The sequence below is a fragment of the Myotis brandtii genome, unplaced genomic scaffold (assembly GCF_000412655.1).
Source record: "Myotis brandtii unplaced genomic scaffold, ASM41265v1 scaffold213, whole genome shotgun sequence".
NCBI lineage: Eukaryota > Metazoa > Chordata > Mammalia > Chiroptera > Vespertilionidae > Myotis > Myotis brandtii.
This window is the reverse complement of record NW_005357962.1, coordinates 2,220,516-2,235,854: the sequence shown is the minus strand read 5'-3', so window position 1 is coordinate 2,235,854 and position 15,339 is coordinate 2,220,516. Positions and strand designations below refer to the sequence as shown.

General features: G+C 40.0%; 1 protein-coding gene across 7 annotated transcripts in view; it reads left to right on the top strand.

Annotated features, from left to right (window-relative positions):
* The window catches only part of NUMB (numb homolog (Drosophila)), a 141,221-nt gene that overhangs the window by 122,347 nt on the left and 3,535 nt on the right, over window positions 1-15,339 (top strand). For all 7 annotated transcript variants that reach the window (XM_014539328.1, XM_005865814.2, XM_005865812.2 and 4 more), the window contains 5 exons: window positions 2,986-3,060; window positions 5,397-5,537; window positions 8,036-8,240; window positions 10,999-11,292; window positions 12,836-12,985. In XM_014539328.1, coding sequence (XP_014394814.1) covers window positions 2,986-3,060; window positions 5,397-5,537; window positions 8,036-8,240; window positions 10,999-11,292; window positions 12,836-12,985 — 865 coding nt within the window. The remainder of the gene's footprint in view (window positions 1-2,985; window positions 3,061-5,396; window positions 5,538-8,035; window positions 8,241-10,998; window positions 11,293-12,835; window positions 12,986-15,339) is intronic.

Genomic DNA, 15,339 nt, shown 5'->3' with positions numbered 1-15,339 from the left:
AGACGGGCCTCTGTTTTTACCCTTAAAGCCTTCAATTGATTGGATTAGTCCTCTTCCACCATATTATCAGGGTAATCTCCTTTACCTAAAGTCCATTGATTGTAAATGTTAATCACACCTACAAAATACCTTCACAGCAACATCTAAACTTGTGTTTGACCAAACAACTGAGCAACCATAGCCTAGCCAATTTGACACATAAAACTAACCACACAACCTCTATCACTATATTGTGTCTTCATTGCTAAATCAAATGGACACTTTGCACATCTTTTCAAACTTGATCACTTTGCAACATTTGACATTTTGGACCACCCCATTACTTCTTGAAACCCTTCTCCCTTAGTTTCAATCACCCATTTTCCTGTCCTTCTGGTTATTTCTTTTCTTATATTTCAAGGACTTAACTCATCTTTTCCTACTTCTTTAATTATTGATAGTCTCTTCTAGCCTTGGCCCTTCTATTATTCCCATGATTAATGTCTCTCAAATTTAAAATTCCATCTAGAGTTCTCTATTGAGCTTCAGACCTATTTTTCAATTACCTGTTGGACATCTTCACCTTGATGTTGCACAGACATCTCAAATTTTGCTTCTCCAAAATTGAAGTCTTATTCTTCCCCTTCTCAAACTTGTTTTTGCATCTCTTTTATTCTCTCTTTTTAAAACATGTTTTTACTGATTTCAGAGAGAGGAAAGGAGAAGGAGAGAGAGATAGAAACATCAGTGATGAGAGAGAATCATCAATTGGCTGCTTCCTGCATGCCCCTTACTGGGGATCGAGCCTGCAACGTGCCCTGACCTGGATCAAACCCTGACCTCCTGGTTCATGGGTCGACACTCAACCACTGAGCCACACCAGCCAGGCTCCTTTATTCTCTTTCTTAGTTAACCTCTCTAGCCAGTTACCCAAGCCAGGAACCTGATAGGAATCCTCAACTTCTCCCTTACAATTACCATGTAAAACTTTCTCCTCTCCATCCCAGTCTTAATCAAGAAGCTCAACCTCATTTTCTCTCATCTGAAATCTTGTGGTCTTTTGCCTCCTATCAGTTTCTTTCCAACCCCTCTCCCCTGCTGCCAGAGTGATGTTTTAAAAATGAAAATCTGTTTAATTGTGTTTAAATTCCTCCAGTAGCTCCTAATTGCCCCCAGAATTAAGATGGAATTCTTTAGAAGGCCTACAAGGCCCTCCGTGCCTAGGCCTTTCTTACTCTTTATCTCCCACCATGCCTTGCTCACTCATCATACTTTCAAGCCAATATTTATAGAGCCCAGATTTGACATGTCCAGTATTGCTGTTTTTTCTGTCTGGTATGTCCACTACTTCTGTCAGTTCCCTCCCTCCTTACCCCCATCTGGGACATCTAAAAAAATTATTTTAGTACCCAGTTCTGTCTTCTCCTTTGAATAACCTTCTTTGATTCCACAGATTTGACCATGCCTGCTTTCTGATATCATTATACACTAGAGGCCCGGCACATGGCATTCGTGCACTGGGGGTGGGGGTGGTCCCCTCAGCCCGGCCTGTGCCCTCTCGCAGTCCAGGACCCCTCAGGGAATGTCCACCAAGGGGTCTGTAGCGCTGCTGTGGAGGCAGGAGAGGCTCCCACCACTGCCACTGCGCTTGCCAGCCATGAGCCCAGCTTCTGTGGGAATGCACTGACCACTGGGGGGCAGCTCCTGCGTTGAGCATCTGCCCCCTGGTGGTCAGTGCTCATCATAGCAACTGGTCATTCCGCCTTTTAGTCAATTTGCTTAGTAGGGTTTTATTATATAGTATTGTTTTCAGTTCTATAGCACTCATCACTGTATTTTTTGTTTATCTGAGTGTCACCTTTCAATGGGCTGTGTGAATTCAAGTACAGTATTTCCACTGTCTGGCATATAATAGGCTCTCCTCAGATGTGTGGTGGTGATGGAGATGATGAGTCCGGGTGGATCACACAGCTCATTCAAATAAGGCCATTCCTTTCCTACCGAGGAGTGTTGGGTTTGGACACACACAGAGGAGAATGGTAGACGTTTCTTTATCTTTCCTTGTCCCTTCTAGAAGCTGCTGCTCCAACTTTTAGTACCTGATCCCTTTTGATATATACTTTTTATGATGTTTTGATATCTATTCTCAGCCCTCACTTTGCTTTTGCTTTATTTTGCTCATATCCTTGGAGCAGTTAGAAAGAAAGAAAGCTGTTAAATTGCTATTACAAACTCCCACTCTCCTGTTTTCATTCCATCACAGGAGAAATCTCATATATCAGCTTTTTCCCATGTGATTCTTATGTGCAAAAGAAGTCTTTTCTTAGCAGTAAAAAGAATTCATGTTATAACAATATTTTCAACAGTTTTTTAATTCTCCTATGTCTCCAAAATGTTTCCATGCATTTAATGTCAAATTAAAAACTAAACTAGTTCTGTCTTAATCCTGGAAGAAAAAAATAATGGTTTAAAGGAAGAATGAAAAATTATTGGGTTTTTAACATGAAAATTTCAGATGATTAAGGTCCTGCTGTATACATTGGGGTCACACGGTAGTAGAATGGTCAGCATTTCAATTTAGACTCATGTACTACTTCCTACTCTAAATACACTCGTAGAAGCTACTTGTGGTGTAACTCCTTATGTGTTTAAATTTATCTGACTTGTGATTTTCTTGGTTTATTTTTTAAATGAGTGAAGAATCTACTTATGAATTCTTTGCCCTTTATGGAACGTGTTATCTTGGTTTTAATATATCCCCTCCCCTGTACTTACTTTTATTGTATTGTTTTGCATTGCGTTTCTAAAATAATGGCTTTGGCTTGTCTTTTCCTGAATGTTTCTGCAGTTTGGTTTGAGTATATGGCTTTGGGCACCTCTCCTGGACTCCATTTGTACATGTGAATTTTGGAAGGCAGAAGTCAGTGTTTTCTATGGAAGATGACTTTTTAAAATATACATTATATGTGTGTGTCTCTCTCCTTTCTTTTTGGTTTCTCTTAAAAGACTGGAAAGAAAGCTGTTAAGGCAGTCCTGTGGGTATCAGCAGATGGACTCAGAGTTGTGGATGAAAAAACTAAGGTAAAACTTTTACAAGCTTAAATGTAAGCTCATACGTCTTTTTAATTCCTAATGATCATTTATAGTGCCATTAAGCAGTTGTAGTCACTCTGTATCCTTCACTTTGTCCAAAGTACAATCTTCTGAGACTAGTTAATGTTTAGGAAGCCAATTAGTTACTCATTTACCTTATAAAAAATAGAATTCTCTCCGCATTTTTGCCCTACATGACGTAGCATGTTTAGCCTACCAAGCATTTTCACTTAATGTTAAGATCTGAGTTCTATTTCTGTTGTTACACATTTTAAAAAAATGTTTAACCCCACAAATTTGATGGAAAAGATGATGGACCTTTTACCACAGTTTAAAAAATATTTTTAAATATGATGGACCACATTAGAAATTTCTTCTTGTTCCTTAACAGAACTCTGTTTTTAGAAAGTGATATTTGAATTGATTGCTATTTAACTGAAAACCCAATTTAAATGAAATCTTAAGAACTAGTAAGTGACTCATTAGATTAACATTTACTTAGAATCTACACAATATCTCAAATCAGAGGTAGCATTTTGCATTTGAAAGAATGTGATCCTACATACCTATAAGAATAGAGACATATGCCCTAGCAGGTTAGACTCAGTGCATAGAGGGTCGGCCCGCAGACTGAAGGGTCCTGGTTTTGATTCTGGTCAAGGACATATAACCTTGGTTGCAAGTTCCCTGGCCCTGGTTAGTGTGCATTCAGGAGGCAGCTAGTTGATGTGTCTCTCTCTCTCTCTCTGTCTCTCCTTCTCCATCTACTCTCTCTAGAAATCAATGGAAAAATATCCTCGGGTGAGGATTAATAAGATTAGAGACATAGACTCTTCCCTTAGAGAGCATATAGTGTTATATAAGTATATTAATCATTAATTTAAATTTCCTAAGAGACCTAAAGTCTGGAGAAATTTTAGCAAGAAGGCAGTTTTTCAGAAAAACTAAAATGTCACCTGACTTGGGAGAAAGTCTGACCAGTAAAGAGCAGTTTGATGGGTAACTTACCAGATAAATTTTAAGTGATTTAATATAACTGCATTTTAGTTATTTTCACCTTCCATCAAAGGCTTTTTCTTAAGTTCAAGAGAAGTGGTAGTGTTAAACGTACATGAATCTTGGAAACAACGATCATTTTATTTAGATTATTTTTAAGAACTTATAAGTGTTTTGTATGAAATTTGTACATGGAGGCTGTTTTTAATTGCTTTGTATAATAATGAGAAAGTGTTGTTTCCCCCTGGTGGTTGCTTATAGCACTGACACTAATTAGTTCTTTCCACACAGAGTGATAATAATAATCAGTGGATTGTCACTCTTGGACCTATTATGAGTGGAAAAGAAATTTTGCAATCTGTATAGTCTATAAAGGGATCATATTTAGAATATATAAATAACTCCTACATATCAATAAGAAAATTACAGACAACCCAAAAGACAATTTCTTTGCTAAAGAGGAAGTTTATAGTAATCATAGTTATGCAAAATAAAATCATAATGAGCTGCCAAAAAAATTTTATTTTCAAATCTTAAAAAAAAATTTAATTTGTTTTGAGAGAGAAACATCAATTTATTGTTCCACTTATTTATGCATTCATTGGTTGATTCTTGTATGTGCCCTGACCTGGGTTTGAATTCACAACCTTGATGTATTGGGATGATGCTCTAACCAACTAAGCTACCCGACCAGGGCCAGAGTTGCAAATTTTTTAAAAATTGACTGGCAAGTTTATGGAGCAACAGGAACTCTCAGCAATCCTACATAAAAGCCATTTGATTTAATTTTATGTTTTACAGCCTCATCTCAGCACCTAGGGATTCTAGGCCATGAAAATATCACACAGAAGAGCCTCAGAATCTCCAGATTTTTAAGAACATTTTGTGTAATGTTTATACTATGCATATACTGGGTCATTCAGCAAGTATATAAACAGAAAGTCCTCAAAGTTTAATCATCAGTAAGTTAATAAATAGAAATTTGGGGAATGATGTTATTAAATAAGTTATATGGAAATTGGATTAAATATATTGATTTACATATATTGCGCATTGAACATGGGCTCTACCATAATAAAATTATAACCAGCAAGCATATGTTTTAGAACATGAAGATGAAGTGAGAGGCCTCTGGACAAAGGACCTCATGGGATCTCTCTAAGGTCAAATTCTTAGTATTCAGACTGCTGGCCTCAGATCCAGCTATTCCATAGGTTCAGTGCATTAGGTGTGAGGATTCCGTATTATAAAACGAACATTCTGTGCTTTTTCTGAGAAGGTTGAATAACCTCATAATTCTCTGTTCCTTTGTGTTTCCCTTTTTCAAGGACCTCATAGTTGACCAGACAATAGAAAAAGTTTCTTTCTGTGCACCAGATAGAAACTTTGATAGAGCCTTCTCTTACATATGTCGTGATGGCACCACTCGGCGCTGGATCTGTCATTGCTTCATGGCTGTCAAGGACACGGTGAGTTCAACCTGGATTTCATCATGACTAGCCTCAGTCAGCAAAGCTCCTTCCGGGTTGGCTCAGTCAAGCACTTTGCACTTGACAAGTACGTGCTGTTACAGTGCTTGGAAGTGCCTACACTAGTCTGCTTTCGTTCCTTTTATTCAAGTAATCCACACTCTTGGTGTGACCTTGCAACTCTCGGAGCAAGATGACTGACTAGGTGAGATCCATGGTCATTAAAGGAAAGTAGAAGTATTCTGGGAGGGTGGCTGCTACACTTTATTTGAAACTTTTCATTATTAGAACCATTTTCAAGATCTTACATGTATTTATTTGCTAAGACATCTGGGTAGATGATATTGGCATTTGAAAGGTGCTTATAAATTTATTTGCAAAGAAACTCCACTACAAATGAAAGAACTGAGTTGGAGTGTATTTCCAATTAATTAAAAAAACAGAAATACTAAATTATGGTATAATGAGTGTGCTAGAAATTGTTACATGGTAGAAATTTTTCATCTTGTTTAAAAATAGAGAATAACCTAATGTATCATCCTTCATGTAAATTACCTAAAATTCTAATATGAAAGATGTCTCTTACATGTTGATGGTGATTTTAACTATAGTTATAGTACAGCATTGAGTGTATAATTTCTGAGTTTTTAAAAGTCAGACAGAATGAGGCAGAATAGCCATTCACAAAGGTTACAACTTAATACATCCTTGGCAAGGTTTAACCTTAGAGTGGTGACCATATTCTAAAATTGACCAAAAGATTTTTTTTTTCTTAAGTTCTTGGAGACAGTGGTATAAACAAATATTAAGAGCTCAGGCTCTGAATCTGATATGGGTTCCAGACCTGATTCTGGTTCTCACTAGCTGTGGGATTTGTAGCAAGTTACTTAACATTCTCTAAGTCTTAGTATCCACTGCTATAAGATGGAGATAACAGTTGCAAAAACTAACTTACATTAATGAATTTAAGCACTCTTAGCATAGGATCTGGCCCATGGTAACTGCTCTCAATATAGTGATTGTTATTCCTAGCCAGTTTGGCTCCGTGGATAGAGTGTCAGCCTGTGGACTGGAGGGTCCCAGGTTTGATTCTGGTCAAGGGCACATGCCCCGGTTGCGGGCTCAATCCGGGGGGCATGCAGGAGGCAGCCAATCAATGATTCTCATCATTGATGTTTATATCTCTCTCTCCCTCTCCCTTCCTCTCTGAAATCAATAAAAAAAAATTTTAAATAGTGACTATTATTAAAGCTATTTCTCCAACTGGGTCTGGGATGGAGCTTGAGGAGGGATCTGTCTTCAAGAACTTCTGCCTGAAACCTAAAGAGAAAGAATAAGCTTCCTTGGCCTATACCTCTGTCCTTATAATAGAGCTGTGTGCAAATGCAAACGGGTTCTAAAACTCCTTCGGTACTCTCTTCTATTCTATGCTTTCACGCCTACCCTTATATCATCCTATTAAAAAGTTAGAAACTCATGTGGTTTCATAAAAAATAAGTCTGTCAGTTTTTAAGCAGTCATGTGAAATTTTACATTTTATAGTCACTGAAATCTTAACAGTTTATTGTCATGTGAAGTCTTACAAACAAAAAGCAGTTTTTTGGTTTTTATTGGAGAGAGTGGGAGGGGAGAGGAAGAGACAGAGAAACATCGATGTGAGAGAGACACATCAATTGTACGTGCCCTGACCAGGGCCTGGGATCGAGCCTGCAACTGAGGTATGTGCCCTTGACCAGAATCGAACCCAGGACCCTTCAGTCCGCAGGCTGACGCTCTATCCACTGAGCCAAACTGCTTTAACTTTTGCATGTGTGTGGTTGGGGGTAGAGTTGGGGCTAAGAGAGAGCTAGAAGAATATAGGGAAGGTATAGGAGAAAGCCTGAAAGCCCTTTGGGTCTAGAATGGGAAGGGTTCCTTGGGAATAATATTCAGAAAGGGGGGGACTGAGAAAGCTAAGCTTTCCTTTGCCTGATTCCCTTTTCATTGCTGGAGTTGTATTATTTATTCAAAGTTTTAAGTTTGCACCTTTTATTCCTAGACATGTTGACAGTATATTTAAGCTCCTGAACCTTGCCCTGCCTTTCCAATGGTTCTTAGAAATGCTTGGTAAATATTTCCACTGTTCCCCTAAATAGCAAATAGGGTTTTGCATTTCAAGACTTAGAGCTTGAAACCTTCAGCAGTATCTCCTAACCTGATGGCACAGCTACTGTGAGTGACAGAGGGAGCCTCACTAATAATAAGAAGGTCTCAGTGGCTGCTCACAAAAGCACAGGTTGCCGATTGTCACTTTACCCAATGCCTGTTACAGTAAAGTATCATAGGTATTACCTAAGGTAATTTATTTAAATTAATTTGGCATATTAGTATATTAAAATCTAGGTTAAGCTCCCAACATTTTGCCTTGTGTAAAACAGACTTATTTGTGGTCCAAACTCATTTGTAATTGTTGGTATAGTAACTCTAAAAACATTCTGTGAACCTTCTGTTATGTACAGGGTGAAAGATTGAGCCACGCTGTAGGCTGTGCTTTTGCGGCCTGTTTAGAACGTAAGCAGAAGAGGGAGAAGGAATGTGGAGTGACTGCTACTTTTGATGCCAGCCGGACCACTTTTACAAGAGAAGGATCATTCCGTGTCACAACAGCCACTGAGCTAGCAGAAAGAGAGGAGATTATGAAGCAAATCCAAGATGCCAAGAAAGGTACAGTCTGTTCTACTACAGTGTGTGTTTATTAAACAGTTTTCCCCAGAGGGTTAACTTTTTGAAGCTATCAGGGCTAAGCTTTCTCACAAAGAGAACTCTTAGCAATATGTGAAGAACTCAAGAACAAAGCTGGCCCTGGCCAATGTTGCTCAGTGGTTGGAGTATCAGTCCACACACCAAGGGTTATGGGTTCAATTTTTGGTCAAGGGCATGTACCTGAGTTGCAGATTCGATCTCTGGCCTGGGTCTGGGCACTTGCAGGAGGCAAGCAGTCAATGTGTCTCTCTCACATCAATGTTTCTGTTTCTCTTTTCCTCCTTCCCTCTTTCTTCCCTCCCCCACCTCTCCCTCTGTCCCTTCCACACTCTGTAAAAAATCAATGGGAAAAATATCCTGGGTTGAGGATTAATAACAACAACCAAAAGCTGAAAATCTAAACAAAGTCCTTTCCTTTAGAGTAGTTTGTTTAGTGGCTTTGAAACTGTTTACCCTTTTTATTATGTTAAGCTACCTGGGGAAGCTAAGAGTGCAGTTGAATAAGCTGCAAAGACATTGCCCTCCCTGTGTTGAAAAACAAAATGGAGAAAATCTGTTCCTGGAGCAGATTTTTAATTCAGATGCATCTGATCTGTGTGAGAAGCAGATGCTGTCAGGAACCTACATCTTGCCCTAGCCGGTTTGGCTCAGTGGATAGAGAGTTGTCCCTCAGACTGAAGATTCCCAGGTTCGAGTCTAGTCAAGGGCACGCACCTTGTTGCGGGCTTCATCCCGGCCCTGGTTGGGGTCCTATGCAGGAGGCAACCATTCAATGTGTGTCTCTCACATCCATGTTTCTCTCTCTCTCAGTCTATTAAAAAAAAAAAAAAGTCCTTAGGTGAGAATTAACGACAACAACAAAGAACCTACATCTTAAAGGAAGAAGTACAAATCCCAGGTCCAGGCTGCAAAGGCCCTGCTGACATGCACTATATTATTACTGCTTTTTAGTGCTTTTGTGAAAAAAGTTCCTAGATTTTGAGAAGCTAGCCCCTAGCTCTTTCTCCTATAGCCCTGTTTATTTTAGTGTGTGATTTTTGCAGAATGTGTTTTCAGGTACACATGGCAGCGTAGCGGAAATGTACACATGCCTATACAGGCATTCAAGCTACTCAAGAGTCTGTTGCCTAAAGTTGGGTTGGGTGTATAGTGAGAGGGCTTGGTGAAATGCTTTGCATTCTTGTGTATAACTGAGGTTGAAACAAATATGGCATATTTTGGAATTAAACAATTCAGTTTAAATATAAATTAACATAATTTTGCTATTTTTTACCATATTCTTTCAGTTCTAAACCAGCCATTTTGGGTAACTTCATTAATCTAATACTGACCCAAACAGCTCTAATTTTTAAGACCAAAAAAAGATACATGTTTTTATTTGAAGCTAAATTATTCATTGTGATTACAGTGGGGCCTTGACTTACGAGTGTCCCGACTAACGAGTTTTTCGAGATACGAGCTCTCGGCCAATTTTTTGCTTTGAGTTGCGAGCTAAAATTCGGGTTACGGGCCAGTTTCAGATACCCCACCGCTAGTTGGCGCAGCAAACGTCACAGTGAACGCCACAACATCAGCCCAGCATCACGTGTCTCACTCGTTCACTTTTGATTTGACATACGAGTAATTTGAGTTACGAGCTCCGTCACGAAACGAATTAAACTCGTAAGTCAAGGCCCCACTGTAGTTCATTTCTCATAAGCATTTATGCCAGTATCCTAAAGAATAAGAAACACCGTGTTATTTTTATTAGGAAATTTAATATGGACAGCTGTTACTTAGTGTGCTCGGTGACCTTCTGACTGGAAGCGTGCTCTTTAACACCACCACATAATACTCCATGCTCCACACAGCAACTGCCAAAGTGGTAGCATCCCAACAGCTATAGCGGGGTTGTGAGGGGAGGAAGTGCTAGAGATTTTCCACATGCAGATTGGGTCTCAGCTGGTACGCACATGGAAACAGTCTTATATTTAGTTTATTCCAATTTAAAATTTTACTTCTGTATGCTTTTATTCAAATGAGCCACGATGCATATTGTCCATGATTGAAAGACTGCTTTATGCCATTCTGTAACATCTAATCAAACTTATGCTTATTTAGACTTTTCTAACTGCCACTCCCAAAGTCCTCTCCCCCAAACAAGTAAGCAAACAAACATTGGAAACCATAAACCAGCCTGGCCAGCATGGCTCAGTGGTTGAGGGTCGACCTATGAACTAGGAGGTCACAGTTCGATTCCTGGATTGCAGGCTGGATCCCCAAAGTAGGGTGTACAGGAGGCAGCCAATCAATGATTCTCTGTCATCATTGATGTTTCTATCTCTCTCTCCCTTTCTGAAATCAATCAATCAATATATATGTGTGTGTGTGTGTATTTTTTAAAGAAAACCATAAATCATCATTCTTTAAAGGACTTCACATTAGAAGTTCATCTGTACTATTTTTTTAAGCTTGTTCAAAGGCTTATATTATGAATCACTGCATGAAAATCAGAGATCTAATATGTGTGTCTCGGTAGCTATATCATGGGACATGTAGTAGGTTAAATCTTTTATTTGTTTGAAAAATAGATCTGAGCCTTGCTTTTAACCTGTCTTTTAAGAGACATTGGGAAGGAGATGGGTAAAGGACCTACCAGGGTTTTTGAGTTCCTCAGCTGTGTAAGCTCCAATTATTTGAAGACATTGCTAAGGTCCTCTTTCTCTTGCTTGACCTTTAGCTGAAGCAGACAAGACAGTTGTTGGTTCATCAGTGGCCCCTGGCAACACTGCCCCATCGCCGTCTTCTCCCACTTCTCCCACTTCGGATGCCACTGCCTCTCTGGAGATGAACAATCCTCATGCCATCCCACGCCGCCATGCTCCAATTGAACAGCTTGCTCGCCAAGGCTCTTTCCGAGGATTTCCTGCTCTTAGCCAGAAGATGTCACCCTTTAAACGCCAGCTTTCCCTGCGCATCAACGATTTGCCTTCCACTATGCAGAGGAAGACTGATTTCCCCATAAAAAATGCAGGTAATGCAGCATCCACCTGACTCACTGGTGCTCTAGCACTGAAACATTATTGTCACTTCCAGTCGAAACACTAATCCCACCAAACTAGCCCTCCCTTGCCCCCCAGGCTGGTTTATGGTTATATGTATCTTGTATCATTTCCCATCGGGAGAAAAACAAGGTTCCTGGAGGGAGATGTGAAGCATTCATTTCTCTTCAACAGACAAGTAATAGAGCCATAATGGGAATTCCTAGCCTGAGCTATAAGATTTGTGGTTTGTCCTGATGGAAGTGTACTTAACTACCTCTCAGCCAGCCTGCTTCCAAACATCAAGGGTCTCAAGTTTCCATTCTTATCCTGCCATTTGGGACCCAGCAGGGAATTAATTATAAAGATAAACAGCATCACTGTCAGATGTACCAGAAGAAATGGATAAGTGCTCATTGTTCTTGTGGCTGGTTGGCTCCATAGGGAGGAAACTCTAAACAGGCTTCCTGTATGAATCTAAGATCTGTTGTTCATCAGAGACAGTGGGCTTGCTCACACATATTCATTACCTTTCAGAACTGCCACACAGTGCTTTGTGTGGCCTCTGTACAGCTGAGCCAGCCCCGGTAGTTCTATCCTCATCATAAGACCCGGAGCTAAAGTGTCAGATCTGGTCAGTGCTTTTATTGGACTCTATTTCACTTCACTCTGAGACACACCCAGCCAGTGCTTCCTCAGAGCGTGAGGAAGCTCTGTCTCCATAGGGCACTCTCACTGGTGGTGGTATAAAAGTACAGAGAGTTAAGTTCTCTTGACACATGAAACTGGGCCTAAAGAACAGTTCACTAGACGATTACCGAGGGTTGGTCCAGCTCTCAGCTCCTATAAAAACGGAAACTCCAGATGCTTCAAGTACCTGTTTTTAGTTTCATTCTGGAGCAGATAGGAAACAAAAACTAGCATTCTCTTTTCACAGTTGAGCAAATAAAGGAACAGCAGACATTTATCTTCCTCAGTGACACACAGTATCCCGGAGTCAGCATCAAGAAAAAAGCCTCGAGAGTCCTGGACCTCAGTTCACTTTTCGATGTTTTCACAGTTACTATACTTTGTACTTTGGAGGAAAATGAGAGTGATGACATTATTATGGATTATCATAGAGAAAAGGACTGAGCATCCACTGGTGCCCTTGACTTTAACCCATTTTCTGATAGTTACTAAATAGCTTCAGAGCTTAAATCACACCTGTGAACTGGTTGGAAGACAAACAGGTCACTCACGTCTTCCAGAAACTTCTGGCTAACATCTTGGCACAAAAAGGAATCTGGGGATTTGCAAGGGAGGAAGATATACCTCAGTACATGAACTATTGACATTTCATACCTCCTGACCTGAAAAGCCAATGAAATAGTGGACAGTAATTCTTTTTAAGCTGCTTTTATAGCCCCACCTGTCAGTTGAGACTTTTGTTTTCACAAATAAGGGATACAGTATAAAATGCCACCTTGTACCATACTGTTCTATTTGGATTATTGAGTGTTTCTGTCTGGAGCCATTTTCTGTTTGTCTTTGCAGTGCCAGAGGTAGAAGGGGAAGCAGAGAGTATCAGCTCCCTGTGCTCACAGATCACCAATGCCTTCAGCACACCCTCCGAGGATCCCTTCTCATCCGCCCCAATGACCAAACCAGTGACAGTGGTGGCACCACAGTCTCCTACCTTTCAAGGTTAGTGCCCTGTTAGCCTGCTCAGCTTTTCTCTCTGATACTGGCATTTCATGATGCTGCTCACTAACTGTAAGTTGGCATCCTGAGTTTTCCGAAAGCTGGTCAGACTCATTTCCCTGTTTGATGTCTCAGATGGATTCATTTCCCTGTTCAACAGTGTCCTTGCTCTTTGTTCCCCTTCCTGTTTCCTGAGATGTCTGCATTTGTCATTTTGCATGTACCTACCTATCATTCATCCTATTCTATTAGGAGCTATAGTCCCAACCGACTGCTTCATTTGCCCCTTCACTGTTAAAAGTCAGCGTATCCAGCCAGTTCTCCAGACGCAGCAGTCATCAGAGTTGGTTCTAGGTTATTCTTTCTTTAGCACAGTGGTTTTCAACCCAGGGTGATTTTGCCCCTCAAGGAAGATCTGGCATTCGTTGTCTGGAGACATATTTTATTTGGGGTTTTGCAACTTGGTAAAGGGTGATTGCTAATGGCACCTGTGTAGAGGCCAGAGCTACTACTAAACATCCTTCAGTGCACAGGCTAGCCACCCTTACAACAAAGAATTATCTGGTCCAAAATATCAATAGTGCCAAGGTTGAGAAGCCCTGGACTCATCTAGTCTCTACCCAGTCTCAGGAGGCTCCTACAGAAAAAGGTACTTCTTTTGGCTCTTTAGTTCATTGAACCTTCTATAACAAGTGTCCTAGAATTTGACTTTGTGGCATTGAAGAGTCACTAAAAGTTGTTGTTTTCAGAGTTACTGAGTTAGCAGTTACTGACTCAGAGGTCAGCAAAGAGTCTGTATTACTTAAATTACAGACTTAGAATTTGACCTCCTTATAATTGCCATTTCTTTATTTCTTTTGAAAGAGAGCTCAGAAAAAGCTTTGCTGTGAGAACAGTACCCTGCTCCTGTTGGAGTAAACTACCACATGTTTTTCCTACAAGGAATCTCTTTTTAAAAATAAACCTTTATACCAGGGGTCCTCAAACTGTCTTATTCAGGGGTCCTCAAACTTTTTAAACAGGGGGCCAGTTCACTGTCCCTCAGACCGTTGGAGGGCCGGACTATAGTTTAAAAAAAAAAAACCGAACAAATTCCTATGCACACTGCACATATCTTATTTTGAAATAAAAAAAACAAAACGGGAACAAATACAATATTTGTATTTGCATGTGGCCCGCGGGCCGTAGTTTGAGGACCCCTGCTTTATACCTTTAAAGTCATGTGTGCCAAATAGCTTTCCATCTGACAAATATTTATAATATCAATAATAATAGGCACAATTTATTGAGCCCTTGGTGCCTCCTGCCACATCATGGTAAGGACTCATGCATGTTCTCTCTCTCTTAATCTCTACAACAACCCTTTGAGGTAAGCATTACAGATAAGGAAAATGAGGCTCAGAGAGCTTAAGTAAATTGCCCAACTTGCACAGCCAGGATTTAAACCCAGGTCTTTCTGAATATAGTACCTGCTACATCCTACTGACTATATGCCTATTCACAAGGCAATGAGTGTAAAACTGAATAGAACATCGTCTTTTCCCTGCCTTTCAGGGGCTCCCAGTCGAAGGGTAAGCTAGTTTTTTAGACAAGCCCTGGTAAATAGTACCAAAGCCACAGCATGGTTGCCTCGTCCTAAAGAGGGAATAGTGATAGTGTAGGCAGGGGAAGGTACCTGCTTCTATGCTCCATAATAAATATGAATGATAGATGGACTGAGGAGTAGCAACTGATGGAATAGATGCCCAGAGTACAGGAACAAGGTCTCAGGAGCTTTTGATAAGGGGAGACAAGAAAAGAATAGTAGGGGCTTCGAGATATTATCAACATTACCAAAGAGGAAAAAATCTTCCAAAAAGGAAGATAAAATTAATTATGTAGTTAATTATAGATTTACTAAGCAAATGAAAACATATACCAAGTTTGATTTCTCATCTGTAATGGGGATAATACCAGCCTTACTAGGTTTTTGAGAGAATTAAATGAGATAATGCACACTAAAGTATTATTAACATAGCACCTAGAACAGTGGTTCTCAACCTGTGGGTTGAGACCCCTTTGGGGGTCGAACGACCCTTTCACAGGGGTCGCCTAAGACCATCGGAAAACACATATATAATTACATTTTGTTTTTGTGATTAATCATTATGCTTTAATTATGTTCAATTTGTAACAATGAAAATACATCCTGCATATCAGATATTTACATTACTATTCATAACAGTAGCAAAATTACAGTTATGAAGTAGCAACGAAAATAATTTTATGGTTGGGGGTCACCACAACATGAGGAACTGTATTAAAGGGTCGCGGCATTAGGAAGGTTGAGGACCACTGACCTAGAACATAGTATGGAA